This window comes from Arachis stenosperma, chromosome 10 (assembly GCF_014773155.1).
Source record: "Arachis stenosperma cultivar V10309 chromosome 10, arast.V10309.gnm1.PFL2, whole genome shotgun sequence".
Taxonomy (NCBI): domain Eukaryota; kingdom Viridiplantae; phylum Streptophyta; class Magnoliopsida; order Fabales; family Fabaceae; genus Arachis; species Arachis stenosperma.
In genome coordinates this window covers 1,905,001-1,921,486 of record NC_080386.1, presented here as the reverse complement: position 1 = coordinate 1,921,486, position 16,486 = coordinate 1,905,001, and the positions used below count along the sequence as shown (strand labels likewise).

Sequence of the window (16,486 nt, the reverse complement as noted above, 5' to 3'; positions counted from 1 at the left end):
TTCTTTTTATGAAGCACAAACGGAGAATTTATCCTGGAAGCAGAAGAACTACTAAAGCTGCGCGAAACTATCACAAGAGTTTATGTACAAAGAACGGGCAAACCTGTATGGCTTGTATCCGAAGACATGGAAAGGGATGCTTTTATGTCAGCAGCAGAAGCTCAAGCCCACGGAATTGTTGATCTTGTCGCGGTTGCGAATTAGCAGCAATGATTCCGCGCAAATGCACGATTTTCTATTTTTTTTTTATTCATCTAATCTTCTTATTATCTTATCGGATTTCTTATAACTTATAATATTTATATAAAAAATTTCTATTAATTAATTTATAACTGATTTTTAAACATCGGGTTAAGATTGATCTAAACCAACTCAGTATGTATACGACTCACCATGCCAACTATGAAACAACTTATTAGAAACACAAGACAGCCAATCCGAAATGTCACAAAATCCCCCGCTCTTCGGGGATGTCCTCAGCGCCGAGGAACCTGTACTAGGGTGTATGTGCGACTCGTTCAGATCATAGACTAAGACAAAAAAAAAAAGGAAAAAAGATTTTCCAGTATCGATGTATCGGTTAAGATAGTGAATGGAGCTCTTCCCTTCACTATCTTAACTGAAAAAAATCTATAAAATTTAGAAATGGATAATAAAAAAAATGATATCTATATATATTCTTCTATTGTGTATCAAATTTATGGTTTTTTGGTTGGTAGAAATCCAATCACCTCAATTTACAATTTAAGATGAGACAAATTTCCCCATTGGTAGCAAATGCTTACCTATTAAGCGGGGGAAATCCTTTATTTTCAATAAATAGCGGAAAAATTATGCTCTTATTTTGCTTTTTGAAAGAACGGACTACGAGGGTCAGCTACCCAGCTAATATGCATACTTAAATACCGTTACTTTATAGCTAGATTTCGTTGTGAAAGACCTATTTTACTGGATATTTCATGGGTAGAGCCAAAGAGTGTGAACTGTACAAGTTAATAATATGAATGAAATCCGGGAAGGGGCTCCGGTGTATAGAGAGGATCTCGCCGTTTAAAAAGTAATCATAGAAACGATGGAACCCACCATTTCTTTATCTATTTCTATTTTATTTACTATGTTTTTTCTCAATTCAATACACTTTCATATGGATAGGTTAAACGCTTTTAAATAAAAAGCAAAAAATGGTGGTCAGGAAGGTTATAGTAGCAAAAGCCATTGAAATTCTTACTTTATACATTGGAAGAATCCATTTTGTTATTAATAGACTGGGCAGGAAAAAAGAATAACTGAAAGAAAAAAATCGAATTGTTATTCATCAAAGTATCATTTACTCAATGACCAGAATTAAACGAGGATATATAGCTCGGAAACGTAGGACAAAAATTCGTTTATTTACATCAAGCTTTCGGGGGGCTCATTCAAGACTTACTCGAACTATTAGTCAACAGAAAATCAAAGCGTTGGTTTCGGCTAATAGGGATAGAGATAGGAAAAAAAGGGGGTTTCGCGGTTTGTGGATCCATCGAATAAATGCAATAATTGGTAAGAATAAAAAAAAACAATACAATAGGTATAGTAATTTATTGTATAATATGTACAAGGGGCAATTGCTTCTTAATCGTAAAATAGTAGCACAAATGGGTATCTTAAAGGGGAATTGCCTTCTTATGATTGCCAACGAAATCATAACATAAAATAAGAATTCCCCGGAGAATGAACTCCGGGAAGGTAGTAGAGTAGGGATTTGTATGATAAAATAGAATTCATATGATAAAGTCATCAAAATGAACAAGCACGGCTCAATAAAAAAAAAGATTGATTCTTCGTTATAGATTATCTTTTTTCTTACAAGACAACAATCAAAATTTGATTGTCATAGTTTTCGTTTTCGAACAAAACATCAATCCACATTTGATTTGTGTTTCAATTCCAATTTGAATTCACTTGAACAATAACTCTAATTTTTTTTTAACCGGTAGTAGTAGTTCTAGCGGTTGACTCAATTTTTTCAAATTTTTTTTCATTATTAAGAATCTTTTTTTCATTATTAAGAAAGGGTAACGAAGATAAAATACGAGCTTGTTTTATAGCAATCGTAATTAATCGTTGTTGTTTTAAGGTCAATCTATTCACCCGTCTAGATAATATTTTTCCTTGTTCACTAATAAATCGACTAATTAAACTCATGTTTTTATAATCAATTCGATCCCCCGATTGGATCGGGGGCAAACGCCTACGAAAAGATCGTTTGGGTTTAAGAAAGAGTCGCTTAGATTTATCCATGATTTGTTTATTCCTATCCCGAGAATTCTATTTCTTAACAAAAGGGTTTTTTTATGTATACTTATACAATGAAATTTATTTTATCTATTATGTTATATATAATCTAAATTAGATTATATATAAATTAGAAAATGCATCTATAAATATTAGAATATGTATCATTCTTCATATTCTTTGTTTGGCAAGGTGACACACAAACAATCCTTTTTTCTATTTCTTTATCTCTGCTTTCTATTTCTTTATCTCTGCATGAATCGTATGTTTGCAACAACAAGAACAGAATTTTCTTAATTCTAATCGACTGGGCGTATTGTGTCGATTCTTTTGAGTAATATATCTGGAAATACCCGTCGATTCCTTATTAACACTCTTTTGAGCACAACAGGTACATTCCAAAATAACCCTTACTCGGATATCTTTACCCTTGGCCATGAACCTCCTTTTCTTTTGATTTTGGATTCACTTATCTATTTTTGTATTCGACGAAGAAAGGAATGACAAAGAAATAAAAGTTGATAATTCTAAATCCAATTTCGTTTCAATTAATATATTACCGGAAAATTGAGGTAATACAAACAAAACAAGGATTTCAAACAATTTTTCGAATCGCAGTACAGTATTTTGGTTTTCATTTAAGTATCTTAAATGATATTGTTGCCCCCAACCTAACTATTCTATTTCCATTTCCGGTCTTACTCTCTTAATATTAAGAATGGAATTGAATTATTCATTCAATTCCATTGAAGCCTGTACCAGATTTCGAGTTTCGCGAAGGACAAATCCACCTTTTCTTTTATTCTTTCTCTTTTCTAACTTATTCTATTCGATTCGAATTCTAAAAAAAAAATAGGAGGAATTTTCGATATTTTTTTCGATTTCGAATCCTCTTCACCGCTTCCTGTGACAGTAACTATAATTAAAAAAAGGGGAATATCAATGCATCCGGAAAAAAACGATTGATTTCGATCAATAGACCCGCTAAAGCTCCGAACCATAGAGTACTTACCACTGGTGCCACGGAGAGATATGTTTTAAGATCTCGCATTTTTAATCCTCCCTTTTTCTTTATTTCAATTTCTAATACATAATTTTATATAGGACTATCAAAAAATAGTTATTTTGTTAATAACCACTTGGATTTTCTGCCGAATTCTTAATTCAAATTTGAAATGTACAACGATTCATTCGATAGCTTTTTTGTTTTCTAATAACTAATAAAAAGGGGTCTATTTCTGCCCGAACATTCCATAAAAATGAAATAGATTTCCATGTTAGGGAAATTTCCTATTTATTATTATTTAAATTATTTATTAACTTAAGAAGTCTTTCTTTGATTATTATATTAAAATTTTTCTGATTAGAATATAAGAATTTTTATATTCTTAATTATATTATATATTATTATATATTATATAATATATATACAACGGAGAAAATGTGGAAAACAAGACAAAGATTCTTTACAATGACACAGGAAACCAATTGAAAGGGATGTAGCGCAGCTTGGTAGCGCGTTTGTTTTGGGTACAAAATGTCACGGGTTCAAATCCTGTCATCCCTATCTCGAACTAATACTTATCGTAGGAGAAGTAACAAGGGATCAATTGAGACTGATTCAAATTGGAGATACATATATATCAATATTTATATATAGCATATGGTATATGCAAGCAAGATGTATTGGGGTCACTTAAAATTTAATAATATTTTAATAATATAATATTATTATGTTATTAAAAAAAAATAAATAATAAGCGCTCTTAGTTCAGTTCGGTAGAACGTGGGTCTCCAAAACCCGATGTCGTAGGTTCAAATCCTACAGAGCGTGATTCCATTCTTGTTATATTGGAGAATGACAATGAAATAATTAAACAGTAGTTTAAAGGCTGAATTTGACCTCCTGGGGATTGTGGTTAAAACAAAGAAAAGAAATAGGAGGTCAATAAACATCACTAAACAAACGAGATGTTAATTAATCAAAGGTCCAATTGATCACCACGTCGGTATTGTAAATATGCAGTTAGGAATAATCCAGCCAAAGTAATAGGGATTAGTCCTAACACAATTCCAAATAGAAAAACTTCAATCATTCTTTTTTGTTTGAAAGGGAAGGAAAAGGGGAGGTAATATATATCCTTTATACTTAAACTAAATATTAATTAATCTGTATTGACCACGAATCTCAATGATCAAGAATTGGAAATTAACATGATAAAGAACTCAAGAATATCTAGTAGTATTAGAAAATCTCTAATTCAATTCCAATTTGAAAATCAAATAAGTCGTATCTTACTCAGACTGATAAAAAGAGCTGAGGTTATACTAAAAGCCGCTAGTAGAAAACCGAAATAACTAGTTATAGTGGGCATAAAGAAGCTAAATGAAATAAGTTCTTTTTATACGTATGTTTACAAAGCACTTCCCTAAGTTTCCAAGGAAATACAATCGAATAGGAGAAGAAGAAAAAAATACCATTTGAGAAATACAATTGAGATTTGTGGATTTCTCAATCATTATAGACGAACAAAAATAGAGTGACATCGGTAAGAAATCAATTCATCACCTATGACAACTATCCATCCTGTGGTTCAAAATCAACAGATTTTTTGAGCAACTCGTAAGTTGAGTAAAATAATCCAAAAAGAATTTCAAATTATTTTTTTTTTTTCTAGTTTCTAGAATATTTCTATTTCTTCTTTCTATTCTAAAATAGAATATTTATTCAGTTCTATTTCGAAATATTTAATAATTTTAAATAAAGAATTAAAAAAAGATATTAATAAAATAATTTTATTTATAATAATAAAAAAGAACTTTGTTGTTTAACTTAATTCTTGAATTTCTATGGAAAAAAATCGGAAAAATCGGGCCCCCCTCTTTTTTATTGTATGTAATTTGTTCTATTTTTTTTATTTAAAACAAAAAACGAGTTACCTTAGAATGCCCTTTCACTTTTTTATCATTAGATTTAGTCGTGGATTCCATTCCTTTACTATACTACAACAGAAGAAAAAGGATATGAGATCCCATCCCTCAAACTCGGGTTCCGCAGTTTTTTTGTCTTTCCATATCTTATTTAAAAAGAAAACTCTATCAACCACGAAAGAGTCTTTTTTTTCTGTCATCAAATAGAAAGTATCGATTACTGCTATTTTTTTTACTTGTTACTGGATAACTAACCAATTCAACTCTTTCTTCAAAAAAGGGGGGTAACAACAAGAAAACATCTTCCACAACCACTCTTTCCGGATTTGGCATCTAATTGAATTGGAGAAATAAAATAGGAGAATCTATGTCATGAATTATCAAAAACAAATACAAGTCAGTCCATGGGAGTCACAATTTAATTGATCTTCGGTTTGTAATCCGAAGCTAATATTGAATATATATTAATTAATAACATGTGGAGAACCTTCATCTTATACTATAAAGATCCATTAGACTCTTAAACTTTGCGGAATTTTGTATTGAGTACATTGCATTGATACAACCAACAAGCAAGTTAGAAAGAATCTAGTACTTGATCTCAGCACGAATCTTTTAATTTCGTTGCTGTGTCCGAAGAAGGATAGCTATACTGATTCGGTATACTCGAAAGACACCCTGGGTACAATATTGACGATCTAACAAGGATGATTCTCAGTAAATTTCTACTTACTGCTCTCATCTTTTATGGAATCGATCCCCCTTTGACTGTACAAGAATATGTGGAGCTCAACATGTCTGGAAGCACCGGAGAACGTTCTTTTGCTGATATTATTACCAGTATTCGATACTGGATTATTCATAGCATTACTATACCCTCCCTATTCATTGCGGGTTGGTTATTTGTCAGCACGGGTTTAGCTTACGATGTTTTTGGAAGCCCTCGGCCAAACGAGTATTTTACGGAGAACCGACAAGGAATTCCATTAATAACTGGCCGTTTTGATCCTTTGGACCAACTTGATGAATTTAGTAGATCTTTTTAGGAGGCTCCAATGACCATAGATAGGACCTATCCAATTTTTACAGTACGATGGTTGGCTGTTCACGGACTAGCAGTACCCACTGTTTCTTTTTTGGGATCAATATCAGCAATGCAGTTCATCCAACGATAAACCTAATCCGAATTATAGAGCTACGACACAATCAAACCCAAACGAACAAAATGTAGAATTGAATCGTACCAGTCTCTACTGGGGGTTATTACTCATTTTTGTACTTGCTGTTTTATTTTCAAATTATTTCTTCAATTAATAGAAGAAAGGGAATAAATACGTATACGTATTCGGAATTCTCTTATCCCATTCGGAAGGATATAATTTCATAATTATCTATGACTGTTTATGTCACTAGCATGACTACCTGATCAAATGTGGAGGAAAGTGGGATAAATGGCCGATACTACTGGAAGGATTCCTCTTTGGATAATAGGTACTGTAACTGGTATTCCTGTGATCGGTTTAATTGGTATTTTCTTTTATGGTTCATATTCCGGATTGGGTTCATCCCTGTAGTAATCAGATGAATTGAGTTTGCAAAATGAACGTGTAAGAAGAACTCAACAGGGATCCACTCTTTTTGTTGATGAATTCGAGGGGGTCCCGTTGAGTTCTTAATAAGAAGAAGATTTCTTATTCTATAAATGACTCAATAGATAACTTTTTTCAATGTTTCAAAAAAGTCCATTTCAATTTTTTTTAATGTTTTTTTAAAATGAACTTTATTTTTTGATTAAAAAAAGTCTTTTCCAGAGGAAAATTTCTTTCAATTTAAGTTGAAAGAAAAGTAAAAAAAGAATAAAAGGGGAATCATTTGATTTACTTTTTCGGGATATCGCAATGGAAATAATATGAATTCTGTTTAATTCTATTGTAATATATTCTTAATTCTATTCTATCTTTATTCCCTTTTTCTATTCGAAATCTTATTGTTGGGTCAACCCCCCCTTCTTTTGTTTGTCCACTACATAATGTGGTATACTGTATTCATTAAGATGATATTTTATCTTATCTCATAAAGGTTCCGCTCAAAGAAGGGAATCAACAAGTATTATTCTATATAAATAGAATAGAAAAGATTTTCTATTTCGATATTTTGCTACAATCAAAAAACAATCGGACTCTAGGAAAAGATAAAAAATAAGATCTCTCCTAGAATCCTAGAATCTCGTTTTCCCTATTTTGATTTCTACTGTGCTTAATATTCTCCAACTATTTTGCTTATATTACAACAATAAAGAACTAATAATTGTTTTCTATTGTAGGACATTGAAATCTGAAAACAGTGACATAATCATATTGCTCTAATTTATTGGGTTGAAAAAAGGCAAAGTAAAATAGTCTTCTTCACTATATATACTATGACTGACTAGTACTGCAGTACAAGGAATTCTCTAAATACGGTAGAAAAAGACTCGAAAGAATCAAAGGTTCGGTCCTTTTTCTTAAATTTTTGATTATACAGAATAGAATTACAGTACAGAATTTATCGACTAAAATTTAGTTCTTTTACCGGCTTAGGCTTAATATGTTCATAAATTCGCGGACCTGTAAATTAGAAATTCATCTCGGACAATTGCACCTTCTCAAATTGTTTCTTTTTAAGAACCAAGAAGATTTGTGCCAAAATAATCGATGCCAAGAAGAACAAAAGACCTTGGACACGTAACGGATCTTGAAGTACTATTTCTGCATCCCCCTGACCAAATCCACCCACATTAGGATTACTCGTTAATGGTTGATCAAGTTTGATAGATTCACCCTCCGAAACAAGAAGTTCCGGTCCTGGAGGTATAATATCAATCACTTCACGTCCATCCGATGCATCCGCTATAGTTATTTCGTATCCCCCCTTTTCTTTTCGTATGATTTTTTTTACTATCCCCGCTGCTGTAGCATTATACACAGTATTATTACTCTTGCTCCCGTCGGGATAAATTTGACCCCTCCCCCTGTTCCCGCCTACATATATTGGATATTTTAAGAAGTGAGCATCTCTCTCAGTAGCGGGATTGGGGGAAAGGATAGGAAAGGTGATTTCACTATATTTCTGGCCGGGAACAGGACCTACCACAAGAATGTTTTTTTTTGTGGGACGATAGCTTTGAAAAGAGAGATTACCCAGCTTTTCTTTAATCTCGGGTGAAATACGATCGGGGGGGGCCAATTCAAAGCCCTCCGGTAAAATAAGAACAGCCCCGACATTCAAAGCCCCCTTTTTACCATTAGCAAGAACTTGTTTGATTTGCATATCATAAGGAATTCGAACAACCGCTTCAAATACAGTATCGGGAAGTACCGTTTGTGGAACTTCAATATCCACGGGCTTATTAGCCAAATGGCAATTGGCACATACAATACGACCTGTCGCTTCTCGCGGATTTTCATATCCCTGTTGTGCAAAAATGGGATATGCATCTGAAATAGGTGCTCGAATTAATATATATATTATGAGCGATACGGAAATGGATCGAGTAATCTCTTCCTTTATCCAAGAAATGGCATTTCTAGTTTGCATGGTCCAATCATTGATCCTGAAAATTCAATTTCTACAATAAATTTTGGTAGGTCACTGGCATAGTTAGTTCCCTATCCATGATTCGGCTATTTACTGAAAAACTATTCCTGGAATATGGGAAGAATCTCTTGGGTGGTGGCGATAAAGAAAAAGATTGGAATGTTGTTTAGCTTGCTTTTGTAAAATGTAAAAAATAAAAATAACAAACTTTCAAATTTGACCTAACCCGCGGATCTTTTTTTCAGTCATTCATTGAATGATAAATCACGACAAGTGATGGAGATACGCGATTTAAATAACGGAAAATCCAATATTTTATAATAGTATCTAAAATGACTGGAAATGTGGAAACAAGACCAGATATAATTTGATCATTCTGAGCAAATCCAAAATCTTTATAGAGAGAACCAATCATTAGTTCCCACCCATGGGTCGAATGGAATCCTATACATAAATCTGTTAATAAAAGAATGGAAAAAGCTTTTATTGTGTCACTTAAGTTATATAGGAATTCTCGAACCCATGAGTTAAGAATAAGAAGTTCTTGATTACCCAGACTGGAATAACCACTTAGAATAACAAAACTAAGTATGTTTGTCGAGAAATGCAAAATTGCATGGATACGATCCTCGTTGTGCGTCGTGATCAATTGGATGGTTTCTTTGTATATTTTGGTACGAAGATTTTGTGAACGTAGTTCCGGGTATTCCTTTAGCATTTCATCCAAGAGGAATAGTTCCTTGAATTCTATGAATTTTTTTAGAATAATCTTTTCTTGAATGATATTCAAGAAAATTTCAGGTTGCTTAGTATTCCACCAATTAGTAACCCAAGATTCCAGACTTTTTTGAAATGTGAAAGAGATGCACCAGGGCAAAAAGACTATAGGTGTAAGATATCGAAGGGGAATGAATGCTTTCTTTTTTGCCATTTTTCGTCTTTATTTAATGAACGAACTCAGCTTCGGCTTTATCTCATCCGTCAACTATATAGGATGATAATAATGTTTCTATCAAGCATAAGTTCTATTACAAGTCATAGAAAATCTATAATCTATTCCCGCGTTTTTTTTATTTTCAATTCGGGAATTAGTTCTTGAATTTAGAAACAATAAAGAAATAGACTAAAAATCGAAAGAATCCACTGCCAATTTTGGCATGACGAAAAAATACAATATTATTTTCTTTCATCAAAGGACATCAATTACTAAGATTCGAAGCAATTAGACCTTTTAATGAATACACGGAGGAACACTTCGCGTAATGAATATTAGTCGGATTTCGAATCCAAAGAGGGCCCCTTCTATCAAAACAAAATCTCTTTTTCCGAAGAAAGCATTCATTTTTTCAGTTTCATTTCTTTTTTTCAAAGTAATTCAATTGGTACACGCAAGAAATAGGCCAATTCTGCAGCTTTTTGTTCAATTTCTCGTGAAGTTAAATTCTCGTCAATACGAGTCAGGGGGATGGCCCCCTGTCCTATGATTTCCATATAAAGGATACGACGAGTAGAAATACCCTCTTTAACTTCTATTCTGATGGACTGAATATCTTTCATAAGAAATCGAATAAAAATACGACGATTTTTTCCAGGAAATCCCCAACGAAAAATACACACTATTCCCGCTTTTTTATCGAATCGATCATAACCACTACCCACATTCCACCAAATTGTACACCACAAATATGAACTAATAAAGAGACCCGCGATTCCATAGAAAGACATCACGATTCCTTGTGGAAAAAAAAGAATTTGCTGAGACGGAAATAAAGATAACAAATTCCTACCAAGATAACTGGAAATTCCAACCAATAAGAACCCCAATGAACCTAAAAAAAGGATAAAGGCCCAGCAGAAATTGCTAGTTTTTCGAGACCCCGCTATAAGTTCTACCCATATACGTTCTGATCGCCAACTCATATTAGATCCAGTTCTGTTTTATTGGAATTGTTAGAATAAATAAACCAAACCCAAGTAAATGAATTTGACTTGATTCTTCTTTGTTTCCGAAGTAACTCTCATCAACTAGCACTATTATGGTGTAAACCTTTAGGAGTGATTATTCATCAAGTTGCTCCCTGATCTAAAAAAATATACTTGATTTGTGCCTATTGTCCGTATCTAAAAGATCTTGTTCTTTTGAACATAAAGAAATAAAGAAGCCATTGCAAGTGCCGGAAATACTAGGCCCACTAAAGGCACAAAAATGGAAGGTAAGTTTATCATAGAATGGGTACCTCGATTTAATATTTGTACCTGCTATATATAATTATTAATTATAGAATATTGAATTTATATATCGCATTTTTTTCTTATATTGTTATAAAGATAGTCTATAATCAATAGAATTCAAATATACTTAGTATGACTCAATGGATCACTTTTTTCGATAAGTATTTTTTATGGATTCTACTCATCCTATTCCTATTAACTGAATATATATATTCAGTTAATAGGAATAGGATGAGTAGAAAAGAGTATATTGAGGAGTATAAAATAGAATCTAATTCTATATATAATAATATATTATTAAAATAATAAAAAATAGAAAGAATGAATGTAAAACGTAGAACTAAAAAAATGGATTGATTTCGCCTTCTATTTCCGCAAGGAACATAGGTATGATAATACACTTTTAAATTTTTTTATTTGGAAAAAGAAAAAAAATCTTTTAAGTTCTGCTAAATTTTTCACAAAGGGAAGAAAGCATGGAGCTGAAATAACTCACTTAAAACCCCTTTTAAAGGATTACGCGGTACGATTGAATCAAATAAGCCCTTTTGGAATAAATATTCAGCTACTTGTGAACCTTCGGGTATTGTCGTATTCAACGTTTGTTCAATTACTCTTTTACCCGCAAATGCAATGTAAGCATCGGGTTCGGCAATAATGATATCGCCCAACATGCCGAAACTGGCGGTCACCCCACCAGTAGTAGGAGATGTAAGGATGGATACATAGAATAACCTTTTATTTTTTTGATACTCATATAAAGCAGAAGATATTTTAGCCATTTGCATCAAGCTCAGACTTCCTTCTTGCATACGTGCTCCTCCGGACGCACATACTAGAATAAGAGGTAAAAGTTGATTGCCAGCATGTTCGACCAAACGGGTTATTTTCTCGCCTACTACAGATCCCATACTACCCCCCATAAACTGAAAATCCATGATCCCAATTGCTACAGGAATCCCGTTTAGTTGACCTGTGCCTGTTTGAACAGCCTCAGTTAATCCTGTCTTTCTTTGATAAGAGTCCATACGATTCTTATAGGATTCGGATTCCTCTTCCGAATGAAATTCAATGGGATCCATAGAGACCATGTCTTCATCCATAGGATTCCAAGTACCTGGATCAATCGAAAGTTCGATTCTATCTGAACTGCTCATTTTCAAATGATATCCACAGTGTTCACAAATATTCATTTTTGATTTAAAAAATTTCCTATAATTTAATCCATAACAATTTTCGCATTCAATCCATAAATGCTTGTATTTTTGAGTTTCATCGAGATCTTTAGAATCCTCTCTTTTAGTTAAATTCTCATTCGTGATAGTTGTTTTTATGGAAGAACCCTCGCTTTCACTACTATTTCCGCCCTTACCACAAATAGAAGTATAAAAGTAACTGTCATTGTATTTATCACTTTCACCTAAAATGTGACTAACAATACAGATTTGAGAACGAAGATAACTTTCAATGCAATTATGAATGCCATTTTTCCAACTCGATTTAGTATCATACATGTAATGATTCTCATGTCTCTTAGAGACATTATTCAGATAGCTAGAATTCTTATTATAACTATCAAAAAGACTTTCTGGTTCACTTAGAAAAGAAGGATCATTAGAAATCTCCAAAAATTGATTTTCAATATCAAAATATATGGAATAACGGTTCCTTTGGCTATTGTTATCCCTAACTAAAAGAATTTTATCAGATAGGAAATTTCTAATGTTCCTGACACCGACTAAATAATCAACATTACTGTAACTAGAATTGTCACTATCATTCCAGCTAGGAAAGTCTTTTTCCATATCAATCAAAATTGGGTCTTCACTTGCACTGGTATTTTCAACAGGACCAAAACTATCCATTGAGTTACTTAGCCCACACCTGTATTCTAACTGCCTATAAAACAGCATAGAATTGAACCACCCTTTTTCCATAGAGTTTTTCCTCTATTACCATTAATATACAATAGATGAATAGTCATTCGAAGAAAAATCATTAAACATAAATATAGAATATTCAAAATATTCTATCACATTTTTTTACTAATATATATAAATCCAATCACTAGGATTGGTAACTAGTAATAAGTTAATAAGGAGCGAGTGGATATAAAAAAGAATCATTCTTTTTGGTGAGAACACATAGTATTATTTCACTATGTATGTCACTATATGTGCTGGAATTCCTTTTCATCAATTCTAGTACCCCTCTTTTATTGCCCCCTCTTTTTTCTTCTAATCTAATCCTTTTCTCTTCATTGTATTTAATAGAAGTAATAGAATTATTGGGGTAATAGAATTATTGCGACAATTTTGAATTGGTATTTACTTGGTCCAGGATCTTTTAGCTTTTCCTTGAATCATTAGGTTTAGACATTACTTAAGGGATCTTAAATCGTTTCAAAAAAAACAGCAACATACCAACCATTTCTTTTTTTTTTTCTTTGAATTATACAAATTCAGGATTGTATCCCGGAATACACTTTTGCTTGCAATAGTTTTTTTTATCAATTCCAACAAAATTTACTATTGTTTACCTTGCTCAAATTTTATCTTTTCGCTTTCTCTATAAAAAAGATACTTAATAAGTTGTTCTAATTTATTTTATTAATTTTCGCTACCCTTCCATACTTGCCCCTGAGAAAACAAAAATCAACTCGAACTCCATCGTGTATTATTTAGATCATCAACCCCTCTCCTGTTCCCCAAACACCCAGTTCCAGTGGAACAAAACAAACGATGTCGAGCCAAGAGCACTCCCATTTCCATATACTAGAAAAAATAGTGGATAGAAGAATCCACAGCTAATCTAATTATGTCTTTCAAGCCGCACGTTGCTTTTATCGTTTCGAACCAAGTTTTATTTGGATCCAGTATGTAATTGAATTGATTCAATTATGGAATTGTGAATAGTTTTTGATTCAATCGATACATAATAACCCATCCTTTTTACTTCCCTTTTAGATTTGGAAATTGTCCATTTTCAAATCTAAAAGGGAAGTAAAAAACCGCAAATTCCTTCGATATTGTATGAATAAGATTCATATTCGATTCGATAGTTTGTTTTTAAAAAAAAAAAATGAATTTTATCAATTTTGAATTGAATTTTTTTCTTATATTATTAATATATAATATTATTATATATATTAATATTATCTATCTGTAAATGATTCGAAAAAAAATAGAGTTTGACGATTGATGTGGATTCAAAAGCGACTCTATTTAGATTATAGACGAATGATTAAAAAAGGGTCATTTTTATCCCGAGATACAATTTTTATTCAAATAGGATATACATCATGAATGGATATGCTCTGGGACGGAAGGATTCGAACCTCCGAATGGCGGGACCAAAACCCGATGCCTTACCGCTTGGCGACGCCCCATTTTTTTTATTCGACATTCATAAACACTATTAATGGTATTAGTTGTTCGTCAATTCCATCTCAAAAAAGTGATTGTTGCTGGGAGTTTAATATCCATATAGATATAGAATAGAATAAAACTGAAATTATTGATCATTACATAGAATTCAATTAAGATATTGTATGAAAGTCTCATTTCCTCTTTTTTTTTTTCAGACTGGAAGGATTTTGAACTAGATAAGTTCAAATAAAATAAGGATTTTGGAAGTTGTATTTGATTTTTTTTTTTTTTCCTAATTTTAATTATTATTATATATATTATCTATAATATATATTTATTTCATTTAATTTTATTAAATATATTCATAATTTAATATATAAAATATTATATATATTCATAAAAAGCAATATTTTCTATTTTAATAATTCTAATATTATATTTTATTAATATATTAGAATATATATATTTTATATGTACAAAAATATACAATAAAGATTTTGACAATAAATAAAGATTGTACAAATTTTAAAGAACAAAATGTTTGTTATGCTTAATATCTTTAGTTTGGTCTGTATTCATATTAACTCCGCTCTTTATTCAAGTAGTTTTCTGTTGGCAAAATTACCCGAAGCCTATGCTTTTTTGAATCCAATTGTAGATATTATGCCAGTAATACCCTTACTCTTTTTTCTTTTAGCTTTTGTTTGGCAAGCTGCTGTAAGTTTTCGATGAAATAGTCAATTGGAATAAATATCCTAAAAAAATTCGGAATTTATTCGCAACTAAAAATTAGAACATTTCAAAAATTTAAAAGATCAGATAAGTCTTACTGTGTGAATCCTCGATTCAAATATTGAGATTTTTTGATAGACAAGAAAAATCAGGACCATCTCATTGTTTCCTCATTCTTACGTTTTTTCCACTGACAAATCCTTTTATTATTCGATTTGTATTAGATTTGAGTGTACCATCAGTATCCGAGTTGTGGATATGAAAAAAAGATTGTGATACAAATGTTGATAATAGTATATCGTTAATCATAATAAAAAAAAATAAAAAGAAAGCGCTTTTACTACATACAAATACAAAGAAATTTCGGAATTTTTCTATTTCTTTGAAATCACTTAAAAAAATCACTTAATTTCTTAGAAATTTTGTATCAAAAGAAACATAATGTGTTGTGTTATATAAGAGAATCCCCCTTTCTCTGTTTCTGTCGTTTTTTTTTTAATTATCTTGGAGATTTTTGAATGCTTACTCTAAAACTATTTGTTTACACGGTAGTGATATTCTTTGTTTCTCTTTTCATCTTCGGATTCCTATCTAATGATCCGGGACGTAATCCAGGACGTGAAGAATAAAAAAAATATTTTTAGTTTTCTATGTTTTCCTTGTTTGTGCTAGATTTTTAAAAACTTTTAGGATTTTATCTATTTTACATCTTTAACTGGTAACTATCAAAATCAAACATAGAAAATTCAAAAGAAAAAAATACTAACTCACGGGCGGAAACGGAAAGAGAGGGATTCGAACCCTCGGTACAAAAATTCGTACAACGGATTAGCAATCCGACGCTTTAGTCCACTCAGCCATCTCTCCCCAATTGCGATATCTATATATATTGTTTATGTTAGATTGCATAACCAAACAAAGTAGGGGTTGAAAAAAGACTTTTTTGTTTAGATCTTATATATTCTTTTTCTATTTATAATGGATTGGATTTCTATTCAGTATTATAACGAACATTATAGATATAGAACCTTCCAGATAAGATACATATACTTTTCTATAGTATATCATTATTATTTCTATAGTATATCATTATTATTTTATTAGATTTTTCATATTCTTTATATTCATTATCTAAATTTTTTGATAATTTCATTCTATGTTTAGATTTCTATTAATGTTTATATTAGAATAATATTTCTTTTATTTATTATATCTCTTTTTTTATTCTCATTCCATTTTTTGTGGTTTATTTATTTTTTTTTTTTGCTACAGCCAGAGCCCAGCCAGGGTCTAGCCGGGCTCTGGGACTGTTTCCAGGAATCCCAGATAACTCTGATTTATTTGAATTAAAAAAAAATGAGATTTGCCCC

At 31.6% G+C, this 16,486-nt stretch overlaps 5 protein-coding genes and 3 non-coding genes across 8 annotated transcripts in view; 2 read left to right on the top strand and 6 right to left on the bottom strand.

Annotated features, from left to right (window-relative positions):
- Positions 1–2,494: 2,494 nt before the first annotated feature.
- LOC130955584 (cytochrome f) lies at positions 2,495–8,792 on the bottom strand. Its single transcript, XM_057882476.1, has one exon. It carries the CDS (start codon positions 8,782–8,784, stop codon positions 7,822–7,824), a length of 963 nt encoding a protein of 320 aa, XP_057738459.1. The 5' UTR covers positions 8,785–8,792; the 3' UTR covers positions 2,495–7,821.
- On the top strand, positions 3,771–3,844 carry TRNAP-UGG (transfer RNA proline (anticodon UGG)). The gene has a single exon. It is a non-coding gene; the product is annotated as a tRNA-Pro (tRNA).
- TRNAW-CCA (transfer RNA tryptophan (anticodon CCA)) lies at positions 4,038–4,111 on the top strand. Its single transcript has one exon. It is a non-coding gene; the product is annotated as a tRNA-Trp (tRNA).
- A 227-nt stretch (positions 8,793–9,019) lies between the features above and the next one.
- LOC130955586 (chloroplast envelope membrane protein-like) lies at positions 9,020–9,727 on the bottom strand. Its single transcript, XM_057882479.1, has one exon. It carries the CDS (start codon positions 9,713–9,715, stop codon positions 9,026–9,028), a length of 690 nt encoding a protein of 229 aa, XP_057738462.1. The 5' UTR covers positions 9,716–9,727; the 3' UTR covers positions 9,020–9,025.
- A 398-nt stretch (positions 9,728–10,125) lies between these two features.
- Positions 10,126–10,709, bottom strand: LOC130955588 (photosystem I assembly protein Ycf4). The gene has a single exon (XM_057882480.1). It carries the CDS (start codon positions 10,702–10,704, stop codon positions 10,150–10,152), a length of 555 nt encoding a protein of 184 aa, XP_057738463.1. The 5' UTR covers positions 10,705–10,709; the 3' UTR covers positions 10,126–10,149.
- Positions 10,710–10,766: 57 nt separating this feature from the next.
- LOC130955583 (acetyl-coenzyme A carboxylase carboxyl transferase subunit beta, chloroplastic-like) lies at positions 10,767–14,116 on the bottom strand. The gene has a single exon (XM_057882475.1). The coding sequence runs from the start codon at positions 12,951–12,953 to the stop codon at positions 11,475–11,477; it is 1,479 nt and encodes a 492-aa protein (XP_057738458.1). The 5' UTR covers positions 12,954–14,116; the 3' UTR covers positions 10,767–11,474.
- Positions 14,117–15,578: 1,462 nt separating this feature from the next.
- Positions 15,579–16,486, bottom strand: part of LOC130955582 (ATP synthase subunit alpha, chloroplastic) — a 5,947-nt gene continuing 5,039 nt past the window's right edge. The window contains exon 1 of the mRNA XM_057882474.1: positions 15,579–16,486. This exon is cut by the window's right edge and continues 5,039 nt beyond it. The gene's annotated coding sequence lies outside the window, so the exon portion shown is untranslated.
- TRNAS-GCU (transfer RNA serine (anticodon GCU)) lies at positions 15,897–15,983 on the bottom strand. The gene has a single exon. It is a non-coding gene; the product is annotated as a tRNA-Ser (tRNA).